Source organism: Leuresthes tenuis, unplaced genomic scaffold, assembly GCF_036924035.1.
Source record: "Leuresthes tenuis unplaced genomic scaffold, fLeuTen1.0.hap1 SCAF_4, whole genome shotgun sequence".
Classification (NCBI taxonomy): Eukaryota; Metazoa; Chordata; class Actinopteri; order Atheriniformes; family Atherinopsidae; genus Leuresthes; species Leuresthes tenuis.
In genome coordinates, this window is record NW_027325358.1 from 15,033,467 (window position 1) to 15,057,961 (window position 24,495).

General features: G+C 41.1%; 1 protein-coding gene across 3 annotated transcripts in view; it reads right to left on the minus strand.

Annotated features, from left to right (window-relative positions):
* prkcba (protein kinase C, beta a) overlaps positions 1-24,495 on the minus strand; it is a 33,376-nt gene that overhangs the window by 3,722 nt on the left and 5,159 nt on the right. The window contains exons 3-18 of one of the 3 annotated variants that reach the window (XR_011915376.1): positions 14,492-14,574; positions 13,387-13,498; positions 10,677-10,805; positions 10,091-10,247; positions 9,608-9,742; positions 9,399-9,495; positions 9,169-9,312; positions 8,913-9,086; positions 8,659-8,750; positions 7,623-7,685; positions 7,370-7,508; positions 7,205-7,285; positions 7,009-7,116; positions 4,904-5,044; positions 3,191-4,487; positions 1,097-3,101 (exon numbers count right to left, since the gene is read on the minus strand). Coding sequence is in view for 2 of the 3 variants with exons in the window: in XM_072384772.1 (XP_072240873.1) it covers positions 4,335-4,487; positions 4,904-5,044; positions 7,009-7,116; positions 7,205-7,285; positions 7,370-7,508; positions 7,623-7,685; positions 8,659-8,750; positions 8,913-9,086; positions 9,169-9,312; positions 9,399-9,495; positions 9,608-9,742; positions 10,091-10,247; positions 10,677-10,805; positions 13,387-13,498; positions 14,492-14,574 (1,808 nt within the window). In the remaining variant the exon portion in view is untranslated. Of the gene's footprint in view, positions 1-1,096; positions 4,488-4,903; positions 5,045-7,008; positions 7,117-7,204; positions 7,286-7,369; positions 7,509-7,622; positions 7,686-8,658; positions 8,751-8,912; positions 9,087-9,168; positions 9,313-9,398; positions 9,496-9,607; positions 9,743-10,090; positions 10,248-10,676; positions 10,806-13,386; positions 13,499-14,491; positions 14,575-24,495 lie in introns of those variants that run through there. The other 2 variants (XM_072384772.1, XM_072384771.1) reach the window with 2 other exon arrangements.

Sequence of the window (24,495 nt, forward strand, 5' to 3'; positions counted from 1 at the left end):
GGAAGACGAGAATCAATAAAAAACCAAACCACAACCAGAAGGGATTTCACACAAGGAGGTGAAGCAGTGAGCCCTCCGCAAGACACATGTATTACACACACAAAGCATTTGGTTTCCTACCTCCTCCGTTTGTCTCATCACAGGGCTTCCAGCTGAAATGAGGAGGGGCTGGAAACATTTTCACCTCTAATTCAGCTTGTTGCTGGGCCTGAGGCAGGAGCAAGTTTTATCTCTAAAATGCACGCTAGTTTGCATGCTGAAAACAATTACTTCAACCCTCCCTCCATAAGTGGCCTTCATGACAAGTTGATAAAGTATCATACAGTAAGTATAGCAGTTATCATGCAAAATAATTATGGGGGGGGGGGGGGGGGGGGGGGGGGCTTCATCTCCTGTGAAGCTTAATATCCTGTGAAGCATACAGTGTTACTCTAAAACTGCATTTTTGTGTTAATAAACTAATGTTTTGACCATAGGCTAAATTAAAAAAAAAAAGATGGATAATGGCATCTAACAGTTATCATAGAACTAAAATGTTACTAAAAGGTTCTGAAATCTCCTGATGTGCATGATTCTGTCATAGCAAACATGTTAAGCTCATGTCTGACCACATGAAATATCATCTTTTTGCCCTCAAATAATGAATACTGTGTGGCCAATTGAAAAGGATTCCCACTTTTCTCACATATATGACCATGAAAAGTGCTTTTTTTAGATGCATGTTACTTCTTATTCACACTAGATCCAAATTTGCAATAAAAGTTACAAGACATTCACAAGGACCTGAAACAGATCGATGGCACATCTACTCTGAAGAGGAGTCAGCATTCAAAGTAGCTTCCCATAATGCCACACCCCGAATATCTTTTCTTAAAACGTTCATTAAGAAGTTTCAGCACCCTTGCGTTGCCACACGTCTCCTTTAAAAGGCACATCAAACAGATCAGATGGCACAAAAAAAAAATGTTTTATGGCAAATGTAACATTGGAACCGATCCTTTCAATAACCTCAGCAAAAATAAACATACCGTGTGTGTTGATATGTTGAACTGACTCAAGTGTTGTGGCAACAGTAACAAGGCAGACACAGCAGAAGTATTCTGGCCAGCACCAGTGAGTATATTATCAGTTTCCAGTCATACAAGACAATTACACAATCCACAGAAGCATCTCTCCCATCCAGAAAAAAAAAAGATCCAAAAATCTTTCTGATATAGAACTCCTCATAGATGTATATATATATATTTTTTTTCTTTTCTCTGCTGTATCTGAACATTGATTTGTCACTAGTACCGTCATCACAATAAGTGCTCATCGTTTCACCTGGTAGAAGTATAGTCGTTTCTAAGCGCGTATCTTTGATGTCATCTCACTCCTCACTTTGTGATACAAGCTCTAAGAACTAGATTTGACACACTGTTACCACCTTGCATCGTCACACAATTACAAAAGTATAATACAACTCCGACAAATTCATCTTATATATGAAAATGACTCTCAAAAGGTATTGTATTGTTGGTGACCAGATAGGCTCTAATGTATATTACGATGATCATACATGTACTACAAAATGGCACAAGATGGCTGCCCTTCATCACGGTTGTTGAGAGCAATATATATATATATTTTTATTTTTTTATTTTACATCCTTATGATTTTTTGGCACTTCAAGAGATCCTGTTTCTGTTAGCAAACAAACCAACAGCTTCACAAGACTCTAAGCGGCTTAGTCGTATGTGAATCTCCGTCAACAGAAACAGTGTAATGTGAAGAATGTTTTCAGAAAACAATAAATGAGCCGTCAATAAAAAACAAGTAACAGAAAGAAAAGAAAAAAAAACAGCTTGATGCAAACTTTAACTCTTGCTGAAAGCATGTGTAAAGATTGTAAATCAGCAAAAAATGCAGGTAAGCTCATCACAACACTGAACAGAACGTGTATTACTATTTGTTCCTACAGACGAAAGTAAACATTGGGAAAGTGATTAGTATTCAAACCATTATAGAAAAGCAATTACTCAGTTTTCACTTACACTGCATGAATTACCAACATGTGATCATAGTACACTCATCAACACCACTGAAGGGTCGTCACAGTCAATATGCAGTTATCAGGGAGGGTGACACAGAGGCAGAGCAGATTCAAGTCAGACTCTGACATCGACCTGCTGATGTGAGCAGCCGGGCAGCTCTGAGGATCGAGCAACATTTCTGCACTAAAGGTAGAAAAACAGCCAGTAGAGATGCTACAAGAGCAGCAATCATGTGCTAAACTACATTATACTGACAACAGTGTCACCGCTGGAGAAAAGAATAGCCTCCTTACTGGCACATTGACACATGAACATCTGATTATTTTGGCTGATTTCTATCGTTTGTGCACGTATCTGCATTTCCATGTCAACATTATTTGAATAATGTGGGGTTTTTTTTAGGGGGGGGAAGGGGGGATTTAGTTGCTTTCTTTCCAAAAGTCAGAAGAGTTTAGTTTAGAGTCCTTTAGAGTTGGAACCTGAAGATGATGAGCTTTGCTTAGCATGAAGCTGTGGTGAAACGCTGGAACTAAAGCTCGACAATAACACCAAACTACGCTCTTGAGACACTGCAGCAGCAGACAAGTTGTCGGCTGATTAAAACAGGTAGGAAAAGGAGCATTTTAACTGCGAGAATTTCACAAGATCGTTCAAAATTCTGCAGCTCTCTCTGGATCAATCAAACTCAAAAAGTGCCGTAGTAATTTTGGGCATTTGTAAGAGCACCAAAACAACAAAAATCATTTAGGAGACAGAAAAGATAACTATATTGCTGTTTGTCATGTTGACCTATGACGAGCAAATTAATCACAATTGGACCCCACCAAATGATTTCTTTTTTACGGCTGTGCAGCGATGGCAGCAGCTCTGTGAAGCTATAATTTGGCACCCCAGTGCTCTCAGCTAAAAGATAAAGTCCTCTAAATACGAATGCTAACATGCTTTTTTTTTTTCATTTTAGACTATAACATGTTTACAGAGTTTGTAAGCGTATATTCCCTAATCAGAGCGAGTATAAAGGCTGATGGAAAGGTGGAGGTTGATATGTAAGCACGCTGCTTAGGAAAACTCAGCAAAAAAAGAAAAAGAAAAACAGCATTCCGATGAAAAAGCTTTTTAAAGTTATTTTGTTTGATCTGAAGTTTTACTATAGCTACTGTTTTCTGCTCCATTTGTCCACCCAATGCATCTAAGCAGAATCTCTTTTGTTGTAGCACAAAACTCCCCATGAAGGAACATATTTTTTTAATATCTGTGTCAGAACATAGACCTGTATTGCATGTCCCATACTTCAGTTGGTAAACTTCAGCATAGAACACTCCGTACACAATGTACTCACTTGGAGTTTCTTCTGGAGTTAATTCTGACAGCATTAGTTAGATGTTTCAAATTGAACAGAATCGACCATTTTGAATATCTATTGAAAACCGCTCGAGCCCGTGGCCACACATCTAACCCTACAGAGAAGATAAACAATGTAATCTTCATTAGTACCAAACAACATCCCATGTAATATCAAAATCTGCCACACTGCTAACTACTCAGGATTGGCATCACCATTTACACCAATAATCCAACCTCCTTTTACTGGCTGAAAACTTTTGGTCCCTCCATTTGCCTGGCCAAGACCGTTAAGAATGAGAAGATCTTGATGGCCTTTTAAATTCAGTTTTTGATCATTGTGAGCATATCCACAACTGCATCTAGATGCACAGTGTAAATGCACTCTTTTGGAACGCTGCAAATTCCTCACCCTCAGTGGTCAATTGTCAGCAGCCAGTAGGAGGAGGATGTCAATAGTGCACATGTTGATACTTATGCTAGCTAGCTAGCTAGCGTAAAGCACTGTATAGCACGTTTTTCCTTTTGTGATATCAACCTCACATTTATTCTTGAATTTAGTAATAAGTATGGGGCGGATGTAAATATTGGTGGTTTTTATGTTTGTATATTTAGCTGAGAGAAATCCAGGGTAGCTTCTTCAAGATGTTTCTGAGCTTTATGCTAGGCTAAGCTAATCATTTTTACAGCTGTAGCTCCGCGAGTTATGCACTCATCCCAGATTGGTGAAATTTTACTCATCGCAGTTTTGGAAAGAAAGTAAGAAAAAAAAAAAAAAAAGCACATTTCCCAAAATGTTAACTTATTTCTTGAACCTTTCACTCAGCCAGCCAGGATATGTCATCATTATGTTTTTTTTGTTTGTTTTTTTCCCCTTTTTTTTTTTTTAATTTCCATTTTGTACAATATGATTGTGAGGTGTTGGTGATTAGTAAAGCAGCCCAGAGATATGTGGCATGGTCAGTGACTTGTATGAGAGTACTCCGGGTTAACAAATGAGAAGCCTTGGAATTCTTCCTGGTCCAGGTTGGCTATAAGCTCCTGATCTGGGGGGGTCAGCTCTGGGGGATGGCGTGTGAAAAAGCGATCAAAGTTCTCCGCATCACGCCCACACTGTTGTGGAGAGGAGAGACATGGGGAGGGGAGTGGAGTGAGTTTGATGAAGAATGACAGGAAAAAAAGGACAACAAACAACAAAGAGAAAAAAGAGAAATACAACTAAAGCATGATATCAACCAATAAAATCATTCACAGTCGAAACTGTGGATTTCCATTGGTCTAAATGAAAGCAGTGAAATCTCAGCTTCTTCATTGGTGACTACTCTCACAAGTCTCAAGCTCTGCATTTGTCTGAGTAGTGACCAATGGCAGGTGATGGTTGGGTTCAGGTGATGAGCGATCTAATAGTTTCTATAACTTACCTTGAAAGTTTGACTAGGTGTGCCATTTTCTTCCTTACTGTGAACAATTTCTAGGACTCGCATTGAGAGCTGGATATTACTAACTGTGTACGTGTGTGATGTACTTACAGCTTTCGGTTTAAAAGGCGGCTGGACCTCCTTATTCTCCAGTTTTTCCCAGTCTATGTAGCGGAAGAAAGCATGCTCCTTGATGTCTCTCTCCCCCTCTGGACCACAGCCCAGGCGCTTACCTGGGTGTTTGGTCATCAGCTAAAAGCCACAAACAGACAATTGTGAGATGAGTTTACACATGTCTGCTTATAATTTTCCAAAGCTATCCATACTCATTCATTTAATATTTTTAATTCTATTAATAAATTACTTTTTTAAACATATTTGTGCTGTATGCATCTGCATATTGTGCCTTAATGACAGCCTAATAATACAACACATACTGTTCAGTGGAGATTTCTATAACTGATAATGTGACTATTATATTCTTATTCTTCTGCATTTATGTGTTGCTCATTTCAACCATCACCATCTCATGTGTGGTATGCTCCAACTGATGCTTTTTCATTTTAATCAGATGAAAGCAGCAAAGTTTATTAATGTGCCCTGATCCTGTAATAAAAACAAGTGAAAATTTTTAAATAAATGATTTGATGTAGGAAAATAAGCAGGTTAACTAACAGATTAATTACTTCCTGCCACCAATAGGGTTAGGGACACTCATTTATTGAATTACAGATATTTTTCACCTTACTGACTAACTGAATTGGATAACAGTGTTAGATAGATCTGTAATACAACAGCAGAGACAACAATCATTATCAGCTAATAAAACAGTATGTTCCAGTGAAAACAGTTCTGATCCAATTACAGGTGTCCACCAAAACTGGACCAAAATAATTGTTATGGGCTGTACAGCTGAATCTATTACTGTATATATATGTCAATAAAAAAAATGTCAAAATGCAATCAGCTGAATATTAGAAGTTCAGCTCCTGCATTAAAACAAATGTTGCCATTAAACTAAGCAGGAGTAAGGGATGCAATTGGTCCAAATAGGGATGGAAATATGGCGTTTCTGGGTTCCATCCTGCCATCGAGAAACAGGTAATTGTAAGATGATCGCTCTCAGCTCCTTGCACATGGTATCAATCACAATGCATACCAGGGTGTCATCCTCACCATGATAAGGCGTTTTACAAGATCTGAATCATGTGACAAGTTGCAACTTCAATGTCTATGATATTTCACTCAGTATATGGCATTCACACCTCCAGTTAGCAGTAGTGGAGTATTCATCCCTGGTGTAGTCTTGCTGTTGGAGGGAATCTTCACTCCACATTAACAGCCCATACATACAATGACGTGGCTCTGTCACAATATCTGATTTTTCAATATCGTTGTGGCCAAAAGCACTTATAACAATGTTACAGAAGTGTGTGAGCCACTAGGAGGCAGAAAGCAGTGCTGATCCATCCTGGTTTATTTTTGTCAGAGCCAAGCTCCTAAGCAGAGATGACAAGTGAGGCAGTTAAGCGAACCAACCAATCTACAGAAAGAGATGAAAGAAAATTGAATGAATGAAAATTTTCCAAGGCGAACACCTCCCTTTGCCAAGAGCAGTGGAGAATGTGGATCCAGCCCAGTAAAAGAGTGGACTGGGGTCCTGAGTGTCCCATATGCAGCAAAGTCTCTGCAGATACTGTCTCAAATTGCAAAACTCTGATCCTGTGTCATACGATTCATCTCGACACGAGATACATAATCATTTGCATCTAAGGGTACGGATGTATGCAGATTTTAGGTAGGAGTTACTTCAGTTAAATGTGGCCAGTTGTAAATTACAACTCGTCGTGAACATTTTAGCTCATTGAGCTCAGTGAAGCTAAAGTTACCACCACGTGGCTGACACTGTCAGATGACAACAAAAACACACACCTAATGTCAAATACCAGCTAAGACGATCGTGCATCTACACAAGTCAACATTAAAACTGTGAAGTATGAAACAGCCAATAAGAATTTACAAATGATGAAAAATTTGAGTTCAGTTTGGCACTACAGGCTTCTGATAAACTTCACACAGACTGCGGTTTAGCCACTTGGAAGCATGAGAGCAACCACCTGCTAACAGACTTATCCATTTTTTTTTTATATATATATACATGTTTCTGTGTATGTATGAATGTATGTATGTATGTGCAGGAAAGTGCGTGTTCTCACCCCCTTGCAGATAGCAACAGCTTCTTTGGACATGGATTTAGGGTAAGAGACATGATGCTCCATTATTGACTGGAACAGCTCATCTTCATCCTCACCATCGAAAGGTGGCTGCAGACGCACAAATAGACTTTCTCATTTTCGGCTCTTGTTTTCAGTGTTTTCATTTGAAAACATCGACTATTAAATTAATGCCAACCTGTCCAGCAAGCATCTCATAAAGCAGTACTCCAAAGGCCCACCAATCTACAGACTTCCCATAAGGCTGATAGGCTATGATCTATGAAGACGAGAACAGTGTCACTTATATGTTAAAAGATTAATGAAGATGATCCATCGGCTACTGGACTACAAACACACCCACCTCTGGAGCAATGTAGTCTGGTGTTCCACAAAAGGTCTTAGTGGTAATTCCATCGAACATGTTCTCTTTGCACATGCCAAAGTCTGCGATCTTGATGTGGCCCTCGGAATCCAGCATCACGTTGTCCAGCTTCAGATCTCTGGAAACACACACAAACACGCATACAAAGAGCATTAAAAAGAATTATCACCCGAGTTCTGAAATGACTGAAAACTGTCCACGGAGAGTGGAGCCGAGTCGCACACAGACTCACCGGTACACAATGCCTTTGGAGTGAAGGAAGAAGAGGCCAATGGCAATCTCTGCAGCATAGAACCTAAAACACAGAAAAGAGTCTCTATCAATATTTGCACACATCTCAGAAATTTCTCATAATATCTCACATATTTCTGCGTTTTCACAAAAACTGGCAATTTTTCCAGAAACATTAACGTTTGTGTCACTGTTTAAAATGTTGTCACCTGTTTAGTTTTAGGTACCTTTAATGAGAAAAATAAAAACATGATCGAGTAGTCCCAAAGCTACAATAACATCACTTCTTGAACTCAGAACTTTGCTTAAGCAGATTTTATTCTAACCATGCTGTCACATGGTTTACCTTCAGATAAAAAAGGGAAAACTGGAGATAATGTCAATAGTGTCCCATTATGACGGTTCATCTCTTTAAATCTTCTGCACATCTCGCAACATTTTGTCTGATTTTTTTAAAACACTGAAACGGAGGAGCAGAGATTTCCTCTGTAGACGAAGCACAGTGATCCAGGAGAAACTTGAAAGTATTTTCCATCCTGAGCCATACCATACATTTATGTCTAAAGACAAAATAATTTAACCTATTCTGTCTACCAGGGATCTGTAAAATCTTGTTTGACAGTCAGTGGCAATCCCTAGTTAAAATAGCCACTGCAAACACAATGCTCTTTACAAAGCAACATCCAGTGTTTGTATCCCTTTTTTTGCACCATTAACCACCCCCAATGGTGTGCCCTGGTGTCCCTAAGGTGGCCTTTGGGAACTTTTTTTTTTATGTCTGGCGCATCATTTTGTTGCAGCCCTGTTCATAGAAAACAGTGACCTACACTTTCTGTAACACCGGCACTGTACAAATTTCAAACTTTGTCATCCTTCTGAATAATTTGAGGCACTATAATATGAACAAATATGATGCTGCAGGTTTAGAAATAACAGATTTTCCATTAATGAAGCCAAACGTTAATACCAAATGCAGTCCTATTTACCTAATTTCTTAAGGGAACGTGAAACAGGAAGGTGTATATTTGAATACTCACACAGCATGAGGCTCCTTGAACTTGCCGACCTGTTGGATTTGGTACATAAGGTCTCCTCCATTTATATACTCCATGACAAAATACAGCCGATCCTGGAGGAGATGATGAAGATGTAGGAAAGGTGAATGCCAGAACAAACCGATCAAGCCAGTTTTAAAGTCTTTTTGAGGTTTTGAGAATAATGCAGACAAGACAAAGAGAAGTAATAAGATCCATACAAAAAGCCAGCAGCCAGGTTTATGCTGGTGCCTTACCATGGTTTGGAAACATGAATGCAGGTGAGTGAGGAAAGGGGGTTTTCCAGACAGAGCTAGAACTCTCTTCTCCACCATGGTGCACTCCACATCATCATCTTGTATCACTACGTCTTTCTTCAGGATTTTGACAGCGTACAGCTCATCTGTACCTTTTCTCTCAGCCAGCATCACCTGAACGGAGGCAGCCAAAGGTAATTTTCCAGCCACTGGTTCTCAGTTTTCACAATGAAACAACACCTTTCTCCCAACGCACCTTGCCAAAGCTGCCTTTGCCCAGAACCATGATGAAGTTGAAGTCTGAGAGCTTGACCCGGTCCTGATTGCCATTGCTATCGTACTTGTATACAGAAGAAGAAGAAGACGAATCGGTGGGCTTCCCTGGACCCACTTTTGCCCTCTGGAGGGAGAAGGAATTGTTGGGAAAGAGTAAGATTAAGAGCTAATAGCAAATAAGCAGGAGCACAGCGTGCGCCTCCAGCTCACCTCAAACTTTTGTCGTAGCTCCTCATTACCATCTTCTCCATCTGGTTGGACGGGTACGTTAAAATATTCTCCTTCCTCTTGGGACAGCAGCTTAAACCTGAAGCCCAGATCAGATTAAATCCAAGGTTATCACCACGCCACAAAAAGTTACAACCCTGTACCTTCTACCTTTGTTATTTCTGTCTACACACATGTACATGACATCTCACCATCCATCAACCCCTTGTTTCTGTAGCTCAGAGATCCCAAAAGACAGCGATCCCATGAAGTCGTTCCTGCTGGTCAAATCCCAGTCCCACACCTCCACCGACAGACGACGGTCCTTGTCAGTTTCTTTCAGTTTGCTAAAAAAAAAAAAAGACAACGAAGTGCAGGACAGTCACATGAAAGGTCATGACGTTAAAATCCTCTCATAAACTTGAAAGCACCCAAGCAATTGTAAGTTTTTCATGGCTGTAACTTTCTGAGCAGGCACAGTAACCCAGAAAAGCTTAAATAACAATGAGCACAAACAGGAATAAGAATGAGGCCATGGTCACTTGCATGAGCTCCTGTGAGCTTTGTGTTTATGCGACAAAAAATTAGGCCAATAGAGTCATTATAAACCAAAGAAGCTGCTTAGCAAAGCCAGAAAATAAGCATGTTGAGCTAAAACTCATCCGACATGTGGCACAAAATGAGAGATGTCTCACAAATTGAATGTCTCATTCCAGGTGGGGTTGAGGCAACATTTAATGGTCTTCGTCTTCTGCTTGCTCTCACTCTTTGGGTCTGGGATCAGCTTGAGCTTGACGTAAGGGTCTGACAGGCCATTTGGGTCCATGGGCACCAGGTTCTTTGCCTCTTTGACTGTGAAGATTTTGAAAAAATGGATAAAAGTGAGCAGGAGAGAAAGATCCCCTGATAAAACACACTTTTTCTTTTTTTTGTTGGAATTTGTCCTTTCCAGAGGACAGCAGGAGGTGAACCTGAAAATGTTAACGCAACATACCCACGTCTAAAGCTTTGAGTGTCGCTCTGGCCTGCCCTAAATAACTCTACATCTGACAACACTTAACAACAGTTTAGTTTTTGTTCTATAATCAATCCACAGCTGTCTGTGGAGAGAGAGCTGGCACGTGGACACATGTCCCAGCAGACATGTGGGTCAATCGTTGGATCATTGAATGGCTAATGGACTTTCCGGTTTTAGTCTTGGGCTGATAAAGTGCTTTGCTTTCTGTGCGTGTGTCCGAGAAAAAGTGAGAATGAACAGGGTAATGGACAGAGAGTACTCACTGGTGACGGCGAGAGAGTCCGCAGCAATCTGGGCGGTGATTTGGATGCGGCCTCGCCTTTCTGTGTGATCTGTCCCACACAGGCTTGGGACATTGGCAACACATCGCTTGTGGATGTTCATCATACAATCTGAGCATAGCATGATAAAAAAAAACAACAATTCATTTAATTTATAAATAATATGTGCATGAAAGGATCACATCTGTGCAACATAATGTGACACAATGTGCCCTTGAACGCACATTTCTTCATTAGAATGGTTTTGAAACCAGCACTTCAGCAATTTGATTTGATTCACTTTCTTCTAATGTGAATTTTTACTTCTTGCACGAGTATTGATTTTCAAACACTTGAGAAAAAAAAAAAAAGGGATTCTTTGAGCATGTTGCCTCAGTTTCGGAGTGCAGTGTAGTGTTGCATAATTTGATCATCCAAACAGCAACAACACGTGAGATACAAGAGAGACGGCTGCACAGTTCGAGAAGTGACTTTATGATTTCTGAGGTTTTGGCAGCAGTAACTTCTGACGGCATACCTGATTAATCTTTTCAGATTTGAAAGAACCATCTTCACAGCTAGAGAAACCTATCAAAGGTATCAAAGGCCGACCTGAACAACACTGCCTATGACCTGTCCACTGAAATCCCACGTCATAATTTCGGCCCAAGATGAGGCCTTTTAATTTGATATCTGGTATCTGGGACAGGAACTTGCGACTGAAAATAACACCCTATCTGTTATCAACTTTGATGCTGTGCTTTTGGAGAGTTTTGTGTGCTTACCCTCTCATCTACTGCACAATCTACTGAATATACATTTTTTTGTAACCAATATCTTCATCTTGTTTCTCTCACTGCTCTTGCACACGTTTTGATTTACCCAACAAAGAAAGTATCTGAGGGAGCATAATGCAGTCTTGAAGAGTGAGTGAAACAGGCTTGTGCAGGCAAATTATAGCTCAAAACCTCAGTCTGCAGTGTGCACTGACACTAACCCACAACTAATTTATTGCTTGAATCATGAGAAAGGACTGGTGTGTGTTTTGTGCCAAGTTGCACTTATACTTAACTGAAATACAAACATTTTGATGATTCAAAGAGCAGATATGTGAATAGAATTCGATCTGCATCTAAATCAAAATCTTTTTAAGATTAATTCATCTCACAGGACAAAATAAAAAGCAAATAATACTGGACTTTCAAATCATAAAGAGAAAGAAGCTTAAGTCAATACTCCATCTGTCCACTAGATGGCAGACGGCTCTGATGTAAATCAACTCCTCTTGCTCTACTCTCTGTTTAGTGGGTGGTGTTGAGGCTCTGCAGAGGAGGAGAGTGAGATGTTAATCTCATGCTGTCTCTACTTCTGTCGAATTTTATCTTACATCACCATCAGGCAGAGCGCCAAACGCATCATTCATTCATGCAACTTTGTCTTTATAACTACTCGGCTCCACCAAACATTAAAGAGAGATGAAACAGAAAGCAGCTCTTGATGTGGCAGTGACACGGCTCATCTGGTCTGCAACGGGAATAAAAACTGGCAATGGAAATATACAGATGGAACTGGATTTTTAAAACTAAACTGCTACTGCTAAATCATCGTTTTAGCTTGTGCTAAAAGTGCTGGAATAATTGTACGCATTTGTGCTCCAACTGTGCTTAATGTCTCCGTTTTCTAGTTAATGACAAGAATTTTAGCCATTTTCATTTGCAGGAACAAGCCTGTGAAGTGAATGCAAATCAAACTTGAATGAAACGTACATCTTCTACACATATGTTGTGTGTTTTTATGCACTGGTATAAAACCAAAGTCCGCCTCTGCACACAGGTGCAATAAGGAAATGCGTAGGAAATACTTCCCGTTTGTGTTGATGATCAAACTTAACACACCTAATAAAACATAAGAGAGAAAATAATGTATGCCACCAGGATTTGAATGGAAAACCTAGTTTGGTTTCCGCATATTAAAAGCAACATGTGGATAATAAATGTTGTGAATTAAAATACAAGTAATGTTTGGATATGAAAAAATACATAATGTAGATAGTGAATTAAGTGTTTAAAGCAATCGTTACATATGAGCATTACGTATATTATTGGATACATTCTAGACAAATCTGAGTTGTCAGATCAACTCTGATCAACCACTGAAAGAGCAGACGACTATCTTTCTAACCTGAAAACCTGAGGATTCTCGTTCATGTTTCGGAGAATCCCTGGTCTTGACCTTTTAATCATTCACATCTTAGCTTGTGATTATGATGTAGCAGTCTTTCTGAGTAACTGCGATGCGCTTAAACAAAAGTCAGTATGAAATTAACATGCACAAAAAAACAAACTGAGGTTACATAACAGGAGCATCAGTATTAGCAACCCATCAGCAGCTTAATACGGACAGAATAATGAGAGTTGCACCAGAGCAGCAACAAAAACAGCATCAAATCCCTCAGTAGAGCAGGATTTATTGCAGTGCTGTAACAGACAACTGTATATTAAATATTCAGCTGAAGCCTGAACCTGAGCGTGCAAATTGTAGAGGGGATGAGCCATACTTATTACTGCTTTTTTTCAATAGGGTGATTCATGTTGCGCACAGCGTTTGAGATGTCAACAATCCTCAAAATGAGAACCGTCTGCTTTTGGCCTCTAAAGTTCAACCATTCACTCATGCAAGAGTCACACACATGTGCAGATATCTGCATACGTACGGTCGCATTTCATGCCCTGGTGTAGCAGCCCGTAGAGAAGGGAGCCGCAGTGGTCACAGAAGGTGGGACTGGAGTAAGTGTGGACCTTAAACTTGTGTTTACTACGAGGATCCTGCAGAAAGAGAGAAGAGAATCGTGACATGAGTATTAAGTGAATGCCTGAACTCAATATTTGCAGTGTAGAACAGTTCAGCCACAAATGCACGAGATGGGTAAATATCTTTTTTAATTCCTAAATCACCAGCCCTCAGAGGCAGCTTTTCATCCAATTTAGAAAAAAACCTGGCTGCGGTATTTGGCTCCCTTTCAGCCACAAGTGCATTAATAAGGTCAGCCTCTGATGTTGGGTGATGAGGCCTGGCTTGTAGTTCATCGCAGAGACAAAGCTGATGCTCGGGCTCCCTCTAGGCCGTTTAAATACCTCAGAAAACAAGCTGAGATAACTGCTGCTTTTGCAGGCCAGGGTTTGTCAGCAAAGGCTGTTGTAAGGATCGTCACCAAACAACGTTTATCCAAAAATACTGATTTCGGCAACATTTCTGCACAGAAATTCTGAAAATTTTGGAGTTAAAAGGATGTATGTGTATTTTTTTATTTATTTTTTTTAAACAGCAAAATTAATGAGACAAACAAAAATGGAAAACTGGCCGAGCTTGAGCTTTGGTAAGGCAGCAAAAACAAAGAGGAGTTGGCAATTAATAAACATCAGCACATAACTACACCAAATGTGTGCTGACTCAAAAGCAGAGGGAGTGAGGGAAGTTGGGTCATTGACTTGAGGCAGCCAGGCAGCACATTTTCCCTTTACTGACATGTCTCAATATGTCAAGCGAGAAAGGGGAATGGACAAAGGTTACATCCTCAAGCACACCAAAAGCTAAAGCTGAGCTTGCTCATTTTATTAATAACCAGCATTTAATAACTCAAAAAAAAAACAAAAAAACATGCATGAGAGAATATCTAACCTGAGCTCCAGCGTGCTGCTTTAATACAGACTCCCTGAACAAGCCTGTCTCTTTTCAACTTCTAAGTTTAATTAAAACAAAGAACTGGATAAGAAAGATCTGTACGAGTCTGCATGTGCATGTAAACATTCGTTACTTACGTCCGAGGCGGGTCCCTTGTCGGCCCCCGGGCAGGAAAAGGTGACAAATTCATGACAGCGTTTATGGACCACAAAACAGCACACTGAGGAGGGAAGAGGGGAAAAAAAGTGAATATTAAAAAGAGTCGCTTGCAACGGAAAATAAGGCAACACAACAGCAGTAAAAGGTGAATAAAGATGCAGTTTATTTGGCATTAATCACTTCACAACGAGCAAATCCAACTTGAGAAGTTCCCATTTCTTCCAGCTTCTTTATATACCTTTTTTTTTTTTTTTTTTAGCTTTAGTAGGGATGACTTCAAATGTAACCATGGCATCGGGGGTCACGCCCGGCAACATTAAAGCCGCCACAGGAAACTTCCCACATTAGCAGCTTTTATATGGCAGCAGGCTCCTATGCCTGGTGATTTCACTGCAGGTTCCTTCTCACAGCTGGACATCACTCAGTGAAGTGAGGGACTGAAATAAACACTGTTCATTCTCTGAAACTTATTAACCACATGACTGCAGATATTCATATGACAATTAGAGGGACAAAAAGCCCTGAAGGTCTCGGAATTTCTGGTGACAAATATAAAAATATTTTCTCATGAAACAACACGCGACTTTCTTTGGAAATGATCAAGTCGCATACGAACAGAAATATGCAGATAATGTGCTTTTTTAAAAATAAATAAAAAAGCGTGAGGAGAAACTCCAGCCAAAGAGGTTTTAGGTTGCTTCTTGAGGGATTAGATTGCTCTATTTTTACACGCTTTACAGATACAGATCTTTACAGATCCAATAGCATGTTTTGTCCGTCCAACAGTTAAAAAAACTAAAGAGATTAAATATACGACGACGAGTTGCTCAGTCCATGTTGTCAAGACTTTAAAAGGAAAGGTGGAGATAAAGAATCGCTAGTCATCGCTAGTCACTGGCAACAGTGTCAACAAAAGTGCAGTAATTTCCCCATTTTTGTCCTCAAACAAACAACCTGGGGAGTTGAAGCAAAACCACCTTTGCTTTTGCTTTGACTGCCACCATCCATCCAAATGTGATGTCATTTCGTGTCATTTTTCCCCCATACATACATGCACGGCATACTCTACGGTATCCCATAATGCAAAGTTTCCACATGTTTGGAATGATGAGACAACAAAACCAAGAGGTTCTTGAGACACAGCTGAGAGGCCTTTGAGACATTGGCCCGACTCAATGTAACCACGACAACGATGGCACTGAGTTACAAACAACTCGTCTTTCATTCTGGGCATCATTCTCTCCTACGGATTCTGATTAAATACTTTTTTTTTGCCCTGATAATCTTAATATCATACTTTCTTGGGTCATTTCAAGCATGTGCGAGCACACTATTTTCAGTCAGCAGTGTAGGCTATAAATGAAAATGTGGATAAATCCGATCCTATTATACGTCTAAAATGCCATGCTGTGTGAAAAGGTGGCAACTTGATGCAAGCAATCAAGTGATTTTTTTTTTCCAAGTTTGGTTTTACTTTTATCTAAACTGTTGCTCTAAAGACGACCACCGGCAAAACATGTCAATGTCATCTCCTTTTTACACAGTCAAGCAGTGTTAGCATGTCAAGTAGCTCACAGGCTTGTGAAACACGCTGGTAGAACGTCAGTAAACAGGGGCCCCGTATTTTTTGTTTTCACTATAATTCTAACAGCGTGTATGTATACGCAATTGTGTGCTTGCATAAAGGACAGCGGTCGACAGATCAATATAGGCCAATTTAATCTTTTAAAATAAAACTTTAGATGAGCACTGGAAAATCCAGCATCGGTCAGGCTTTACTGGTCACAGCTTTTCATTTGGCTCTTAATTTTACACATACTTACACAAATCTGTCTCACTCTGGGTCAGATGCAAATAAATAAGCAAATATCTCCTTTTGATTTCTGATCAGTCAAACGAAGATGTGAATATGACCAACGTTACAACTCCATCTAAAGAAATTGGACAGATCAGTCAGAGACGGTCGTCTCAACAGCTGCGGTTTAGCCTCACATTCCACTGTTCTGTTTGCTGATACAAACCACTTCCACTTTACAATGATTTGCAATATCAAGTTCAAATTTCTTCCAAGCATCACAAAAAATATTACCATGTTTCAACAGCAGCCATTTCAAAGAAAACGCAAACACACCAAAGGAAGGTGACATTATTCTGCTTTAATGTGAATTATTCACCTTCTTATTACATTTTCATGAGGCACAGGCAACTGCAGACACCGTCCACAGGTTGCATAAAGTCAAGCAACACAGTGTCGATTTTAGCTCAGATGGAAACCACAGACGGAGACCACAGCCGTAACTCGGAGTGACAGAACTCCACAGGTCCACATGTAGCCTTTCACAACGTGAATGAGCGAACTGTGAGGAAGCTCATGAGAGAGAACGAAACCGGATCAAAATTAAATCGTGGTGCTGTTCAGCTGTACTGTGTGTGACCAGACAGTGGCTCCAGTTCCATTCTAAGTTCCTTAAAAAAGTCTCACCAAAGCAGTAACAATATTATCCTTAACATTAACATATCAGTCTCTTGTTGTAGCTTACTGTGCCAAACGACAGACATACGGACAAAAGTAGAAGCATGCTGCTGATTTGCTTATTTGTGGTACTTCCGCTGCCTGACTTGGGTGACATGCTAGTACGTGAGTTCACAGATTTGTTGTAATGGAAAAAAAGGGTAGAAAGTCGACAAACAACCTTAGTTTATTACTATACCATTTATGGTCTAAAATGAAAAGAAAAAAAAAACTTCAAACTCTGCTTCTCAGAGCATCTGCTGTCCATTTAGTATGGTTTTGCTCGCCACTTGCTGCCATATTGCAGGCGAAAAATATGGTTAAAAATATAATGTTAGCTTATCTATGTACTACATGCATTAGGTCAAGCTACAGTTAGAGCACCCTCTGCTGGATACATTAACTATCAGGCTGATGCAAAGGGTTATAAAGCCCATGGTCTGCAGCACTCAAAGAAGGTCATTTTGAGCTTGAACTTTTTAAATTCCCACATGTTCAAACAAATGGTTGAACGTTGAAGAAAAGGTGACAGCCTCATTTTTTACTCTTCCAGAACGTCGTCGACGAAGATGTGCGTTGAGGGAACACGTTGCTCTGCAATTCACCCTGCCGGCAGGGAGGTGTGGCTGTATGTTTGTGTGGTTTCAGGGGTTATGGCCGAATCCTTGCTTTTTCCTCCGGTCACAGTTAACAACAGTAAACAATGGCAACCGAGGTGGAGCAGCTGTTTGCAGTTGGAGCTCATCAATATTGAAGAACAAATGCTTAAATTGCAAAATGTTGAAGCGCAGGCGACAGAGAAGACGTTTGCGGGGGGTGGTCTGTACGACCGGCCGAGGCTGGGAACGGGTGAATTCACAACACCGGTTGTGAATTCACTGGTGTGAATTTACAACCTGGATGAACAAATGCCCTTTCGATCATTTCGTATGTCAACGAGCTTCTTCGCCGTGTACAGCCATTAAGACTGGAAAAGGCAACTGCCGGAAATGCCGTTCTGAGCGGACCAATCACAGCCCTTGCGGCCCGTGTCTATGCGACTTGTAGTTACAATTTTTTGGAGGTGCACATCAGGCTACGGCGCAGGGGTCCACGTCCACGTCGCTACGTCGTCGAAATGGCGGTGAAGCATAAACTACGACATAGGAAGGACCAATAAGAATTTTAGATCTGACTGAGAACTTCAGCATGCTCATAGTTTCCAGAGTTGCTTTAAGGGTCCAGGTTAGAATCAGTTTTAGGTTTGTGCGAGGATAAGAGCTGGGTTATTTGTTTGGCTGTAATGGTCATAGCTTGTGCGATGGATTAAAAAATGCATTATTCAAATGTGTCCTGACAGAGACGGTAATGGAAAGGCAAATGTGTGTGTTTGTGTGTGTGTGTGTGTGTGTGTGTGTGATGGTGGCACAGCTGGGTCTGAAGCACCATGAGGGGGTGGAGACGATTTGTGTGTTTGCAGCATGTCAGAAAGACAGAAAAAGAAGGGGAGCAGGAACCAAAAAAGTGCAGTTGCACTTTAAAACCCTTTGAACATAAATCTGCTCAGTCACTTACGCAGCACACACACACACACTCACAGATAGACGCATCTGTGCATGCACACACACACACATACAGAATACTGAAAGACAGGCCTAGTGACCTGGTGAGGAGGTCTTTGCTCTGTTGCGTAGCAACCGGGCTGAGCCCTACAGTCGAGGCCACACACACTTGGTTTATCTGACTGACAGCATGAACAGCAAATGGGAGCGGATCCAAAAAAAGATTCCTGCCATGAACCGCCAGGATAACAGCAGGCCGACAATTTCACATGGACAGGAGGACAAACGGGAAATTCCTCCATCTTGGACGATTACCAGTCGACACACCACAGACTCAATCACGGCTCAGGCCTCAACATGCCTGAATAAACAGAGATACGACGACTTCTGAATGGCTCTCTAAAGTTGCATTCATGTCATATCATGTTACGGTAATTACAATAAACCCTTTGAGAGCGTTCACGTCACTTCAGCAGAATTACATAGGAGCTCTACAACTTCCTGCACATGAAATGCAATGAAAAAGAATTCCTTTTTGAGTTTTGTGTCTGTAAACCTCTTTTTATGCTGGTCAAAACTGGTCACCAGTTAAATTCTGGCCTTAAGTGCAACGAAAAAATGTGTCCTGGGTTAAATAACTTTACAGTTGTCATTGGTATTTATCAGCTCCAGCTCAGCATGTTGTTGAAGCGAACACCTCAGTATTGATGTTAAACAGGGATGCTGCTGTCAGGACTGCAACAGCTGATCGACTTAACCTGTTTGCACGCAGGTTGGCAGCTCACGTCAGTCCTGACCTCCGCTTTCCAATCAAAAATAATAAACTAGCCTAATTTTCAGTCCCACTTATCAGGAACAGTGAGCCAAAACAGCCCTGATTATCTAACAAGTAGACAATTCTGGTAAGAGAAGCATCTCCAGCTCAAGATTCAGTATTTTGAACTCAAAATTTCTAAAATGCCTATGCTCCACTGCAGAAAAAGGCATCACCTGTGACCCTGTGTGCATGATGCATTTCCTTGACAGGCTTAAAAGAATTTTTTTTTATTCCTGTGACCGACATAAGCCAGTCTCACATGAAAGGTTATCAAGCGGAAAATCTCTGCAGACCTAGAATTATGCCGTTTTATTCATTCTGAATCACGAGACACTCTGAGACTGTGCTGTAATGTCACAAAGAAGGCAGCCTGGTTGGGCCCATGTCGCTCCTCTTCATTCATTGACACCAAACAGAGGCGGTGTAGTGTAGCCCCTGGGTGTGCTTTGAAACAGCATGCTTGTGTTTGGGAATCAGAGGCCTAGCTTCAACAAAAAAAAATTGATTTGGATCCATGTCCGTGTCTACTGGCACGCATCAAATCTTTCCAAAAACCTATCTTAAAAAAAAAAAAATAGATCATAACGAGCAGCAATTTAAGACCAGGGACAAGTCGAGCATATGCAGTCCTTTTCATACTACCTTTTGAATCGGCCGTGCCAAAGCATTTGCATGAATGGGCCTGGAATCAGTCTACAGAACGTGTCCGTGTTCTGCTCTTCGTCTTCTTTGTCAAGTATGTTGTTTTTCTTGTGATTAATTCAGGTGCATCATAGGTCGGTGGACTCAGCCAGTCTGTGCAGTTACAAATAATTGAGCTTCCTACATTCAGCTGCAGAAGGCCCTAATGGACCAAAACAAACCGGTGACGAGGACGAAATTTACGTCACACGGACCTGTGAGCCAAGCCGATATGGAAGCCTTTAATTGCTCTTAAAGCCGCTTCCTGCAATTTAATCTTCCATCACATTCCAGCAATATATAAAACAACACCGTCACATTGGTCATTTTCAAGGCTATGATGCCTGAAGCAAAAAGGGTGAATCTGCTTCATGACGGAATAGCAGTTGTTGTTATCAGAATTCTTCACAGACTGACTGAGAATTGGGATAGACTTTTGTTCTACTGCTGTGGAACTCGGCTAATCTGGTACCACAGTTACCGTAACGTAATGTTTATTGAGGACAGGTGATCTTATCAACACCACAAAATGGCATGCAAGTATAGGGAAACAGAATGGCCAAAGAATGTGGCCAAGTCCTGAATATTTGCCATGAGTAGGAACCCTCAGGCAGGAGTTTCACTCCAAGTTCTGGCGACTGCAGCCTGCTGGGGCAACCAGTGAGCAACAATGTTTTATCCCGCAAGCCTGAGATCACCGGAAAAACTGAACACAATTCACTCTGACAATAGGATTCTGTGCAGCTGATCTACAAGCAAACGCCATGAGAACCATTTTAAGAACCCCTCAGGAAATCACCGCAGGACGCACGGAGAGCCTCAACATGTGTCACACCCACAATTTGTAGCAACGCAATCTCATGACAGATTGTCACATGACATGATGCTGCCCGACGCAAAGCAAGAGCCCACTCAAACTTTGCCATCTCACAATTTTTGAGCCCGGATTGTGAAACTACAACATATACAAGTCCAACCGACAACAAGACAGTAACATTGCGGAGTTCCTCTGCTGTCAGTCACATAAAGGTGCACTAATTTCAGAGCAGTTTTGCTCTGAAAGGTCTGGTGCAAAGGCCGACACACCCTGACATTTATGAGAGTCACTACACTGGTAGGTGCAATATATTATCATTCATGCACGGGTAAGTTAAACCCTGCTGAGTAGGAAAAAGCTAAAAACAGAGTGCCGTGCTTTCCTAATTTACATTTTTCATTAAAATCTTGTTTTAGTTTGCATCTTCAGAGGATAACTGAGGCCGCTCTGTACTAGGCAGCTGCACAACTTCGCTGTGGTTATATCAGATTCTTATGCAGACTTTTTACCCAAAATAAAACCAATACGCTCATATTGCAAATTACCAGAAATTAGCTGGGCGGTAGCTGCAGAGAATCAGTTTGGCCAAGCAAGCAGACACTAGCTGCTGAGGGCCGGAGATGTGAGCGGGTCCAAATGAGCATTTTCATAGACCTAAAGTCACTGAACGAGAAGAAAAGGTACTGCGTCAAATTTGAGGAACACAGGCGAGTTCTGTTGTGTTATTAATCAACCAGCGGAGAGGAACTTTACAACACTGAATGAAAGTAGTGCAAAGTCCAACGTACTGTAAAGTTCAATTTACTGACCAATTAATAACTTACAGGAGGAGGAAATAAATATTCTTTGGAGCATCTTTGCATCCTGAACTCATCACCAAACAGGCAATGACCTTCAACCTGAAGTTGAAGATTTATATTCAATAATTCATCCTGTTCATGTCAACTGCAGGGAGGCCACTTCTCAAATATACAGCAGCATAAAACAAGGCAGTGGCCAAAAACTGGCCAAAAGCCTAAAGTAAACCTGACTGTTCCCAAGTGTGAAGAGACGAGTGGTGTGTGAAGAGGCCAGAGCAATGAAAACCACTAAAAGAGATTCGTGACTATTTTGAGTTGTGGACAAATCTGATAAAACAGGATGTCCATTACTGGAATAAACCTGCCACTGACAGCCTCTTTTGGTCACTCTCCTCCCTTTATGCAACTGCGCGTTAGTCTTCTTTTTCCTTCTTGACAGCAACAATCTTTAAGGTGCAGCCTAAATGCTGAAAATGTCACCATTAGACAAAGATTTGGAGTCTACAATAACACGGGCTGTGTGCTTTTCTCGACCAACAACAGATTTATACAATTTATAATCCAACAGACATTTTCTTGCACGGCTTGTCCACCAGTTCCACCAAAATAGCAGTTCCTGGACTTGATTAGTTTCTATGAGTATGAGCCTTCCCCTCAAACAAACTTCATTACAGAGAATGTGAAGGGATGTCACAGCTTGTCGCATCTTCTCATTACGGTTGTTGCTGCCTGGCTAGTTTTTGTTTCGTTTGGCTAAAAATGGACAAAATGGTCTGGTGGAGAAGAAAAGAGGTGGAGAAAAGAAAGAGAAGAAGATGGATGTTACCTTGTGAAATTAAATGGTTGCCGCAGAGTACAAGACCTGCCAACCAACAGGCCGGTATTCTTACAAAATTTGATTCTCTTAAAAACTAGAGAGAGATACTAATTATGACACTTCCAAATACATCAAGTTGTGTATTTATTCTATGGAGTTGCACTCAGTGAGTCGATATAAAATAATAATTTTCTTTTTTAAACATGCAGTGGACAAACGTTTAGCAGTTGATTATAAAGAGAGGAAATGGACGGATATATCATTTTAAAAGCTGATTCTGCAGTTTGAGCATACAAACACTATCCTGAAGTGTGAATATGAAAAGCCACCCACAGAGCGGGGGGGGGGGGGGGGACGACGACAACCCACCATCTCAACAAACAAACATGTGAAATCACCTTCTTATTCTGTATTCTTGGCATCCTGATGCACACCTAATCAGGGGTTACAGACAGCAACCAGCACTCCTCGGCGTAGCCCCAGCGGCACACACCGCTCGTTTCCCTTTGAAATTCAGCAGCACACAAAACGCAGAGGAGAGCAGCAGCTGGACTCGTTGAAGCAAGGCTCTTATGCTAGACAAGTCCAGGGGGGGCGAGATGCTCCAGAAGATTTGCATGGCGTAAAGTTTATCTGCAGTTTTTGTGACGACCCAACCTCGTCCACATGCTCATTGTCTAAAGAAGCATGATCACCCATGTGGAAACTATCATAAAAAGCTCTGTTTCCAGAGCGGGTCAAAGCTGTCCGCAACACACCTTTCAGAGGGCGGCTTACTTACACAGAAATTTGGGTTATATTCACTTACTATCATTTCTCATTTGTACTTTCTCTCTAACGCTTTTTTTTTTTTTTTTTTTTTTACACTGGTTTTAACGGTAGGCCAAAGCTGTCAGATATCAATGTAGCCCAGCTGGACCACAACATGGTTTAAAGGTCAAACAGCTGACAGAGGTTGGCACCCTAACACAGTTATCGCTACAACGACATTTCTCCCCCACAGTCGAACCACAAAACAGAGTGAGACACTAAACTGGATGCCATCTTGCACCGAGGCTGAGATATACTCCACCACAGACCTCTCAGGAGCACCAATGACGCATCTAAGCTGAAGGTGGAATGTATGACAAGCCTCAAAGCCCCCCACAAATAGCCTTACAGATGAAATCATTGATAAACCAGGTTCACAACAGGGTCCCTGGATAATGAGTAGCCGAGTGGACCTCTTCAAGGTCATCATCTGGTCAACAGAACAGGGGGAGGGAAAAAAAAATCCTGAACTGGAACTCAGTTATCCTGGGCACACATTCCACTTTCACTTCTCAGTCACGAGAAGAAAGGGGATCATTTGACTTTAAGGCTCTCGGTAGAACTGATGGCGCACAACTAAAGTTCCACTAAGACAGCATTTTACAACAGCACTGCTGCTCCATCCTGGACTCAGAGCTATCCAAGATGTTTACAGAAAGCAAACAAGTTGCAACTCCTCAATACTAGAATTATTAGCAGCTACCAGAACATTCTGCAGCACTCTGGAGGAGATCTGGCGATGTCATATTATTTTGGACACCTTTTCCTCTTGCACCACAGTTGTATAAAGCTATCTTCCACCACAGCAAGAGTTAAGCTTGCAGCAGCTAAAGAAATATAGATAATCCGCACACAACTGAACACCCACAAATTTGAGCCAATAACTACATTTTAGAATTTCTTTGTCTTCTCTGTCTCTAACTCGCGACGCTCCCTCAACAGATCGCCAGCCAGATGGAGGATCAATCTGCCCAAGACTCATTCACAGAGTAAAAAGAATAAGTAGTAATAGTATTTCACCGCCTGACCTCCTGCTTTTAAAAGTACAGGGCATCTTGACGATTAATGACATCTCGTACTGATATTTTATATCACGTAGTCCAAACTCTGATCAGACATCTGCATCTCTCTTTAGCAGGAAACAGAAAGAGTCATCACTTCCTCTTTTTGGTTTCTGGGCACTCAGG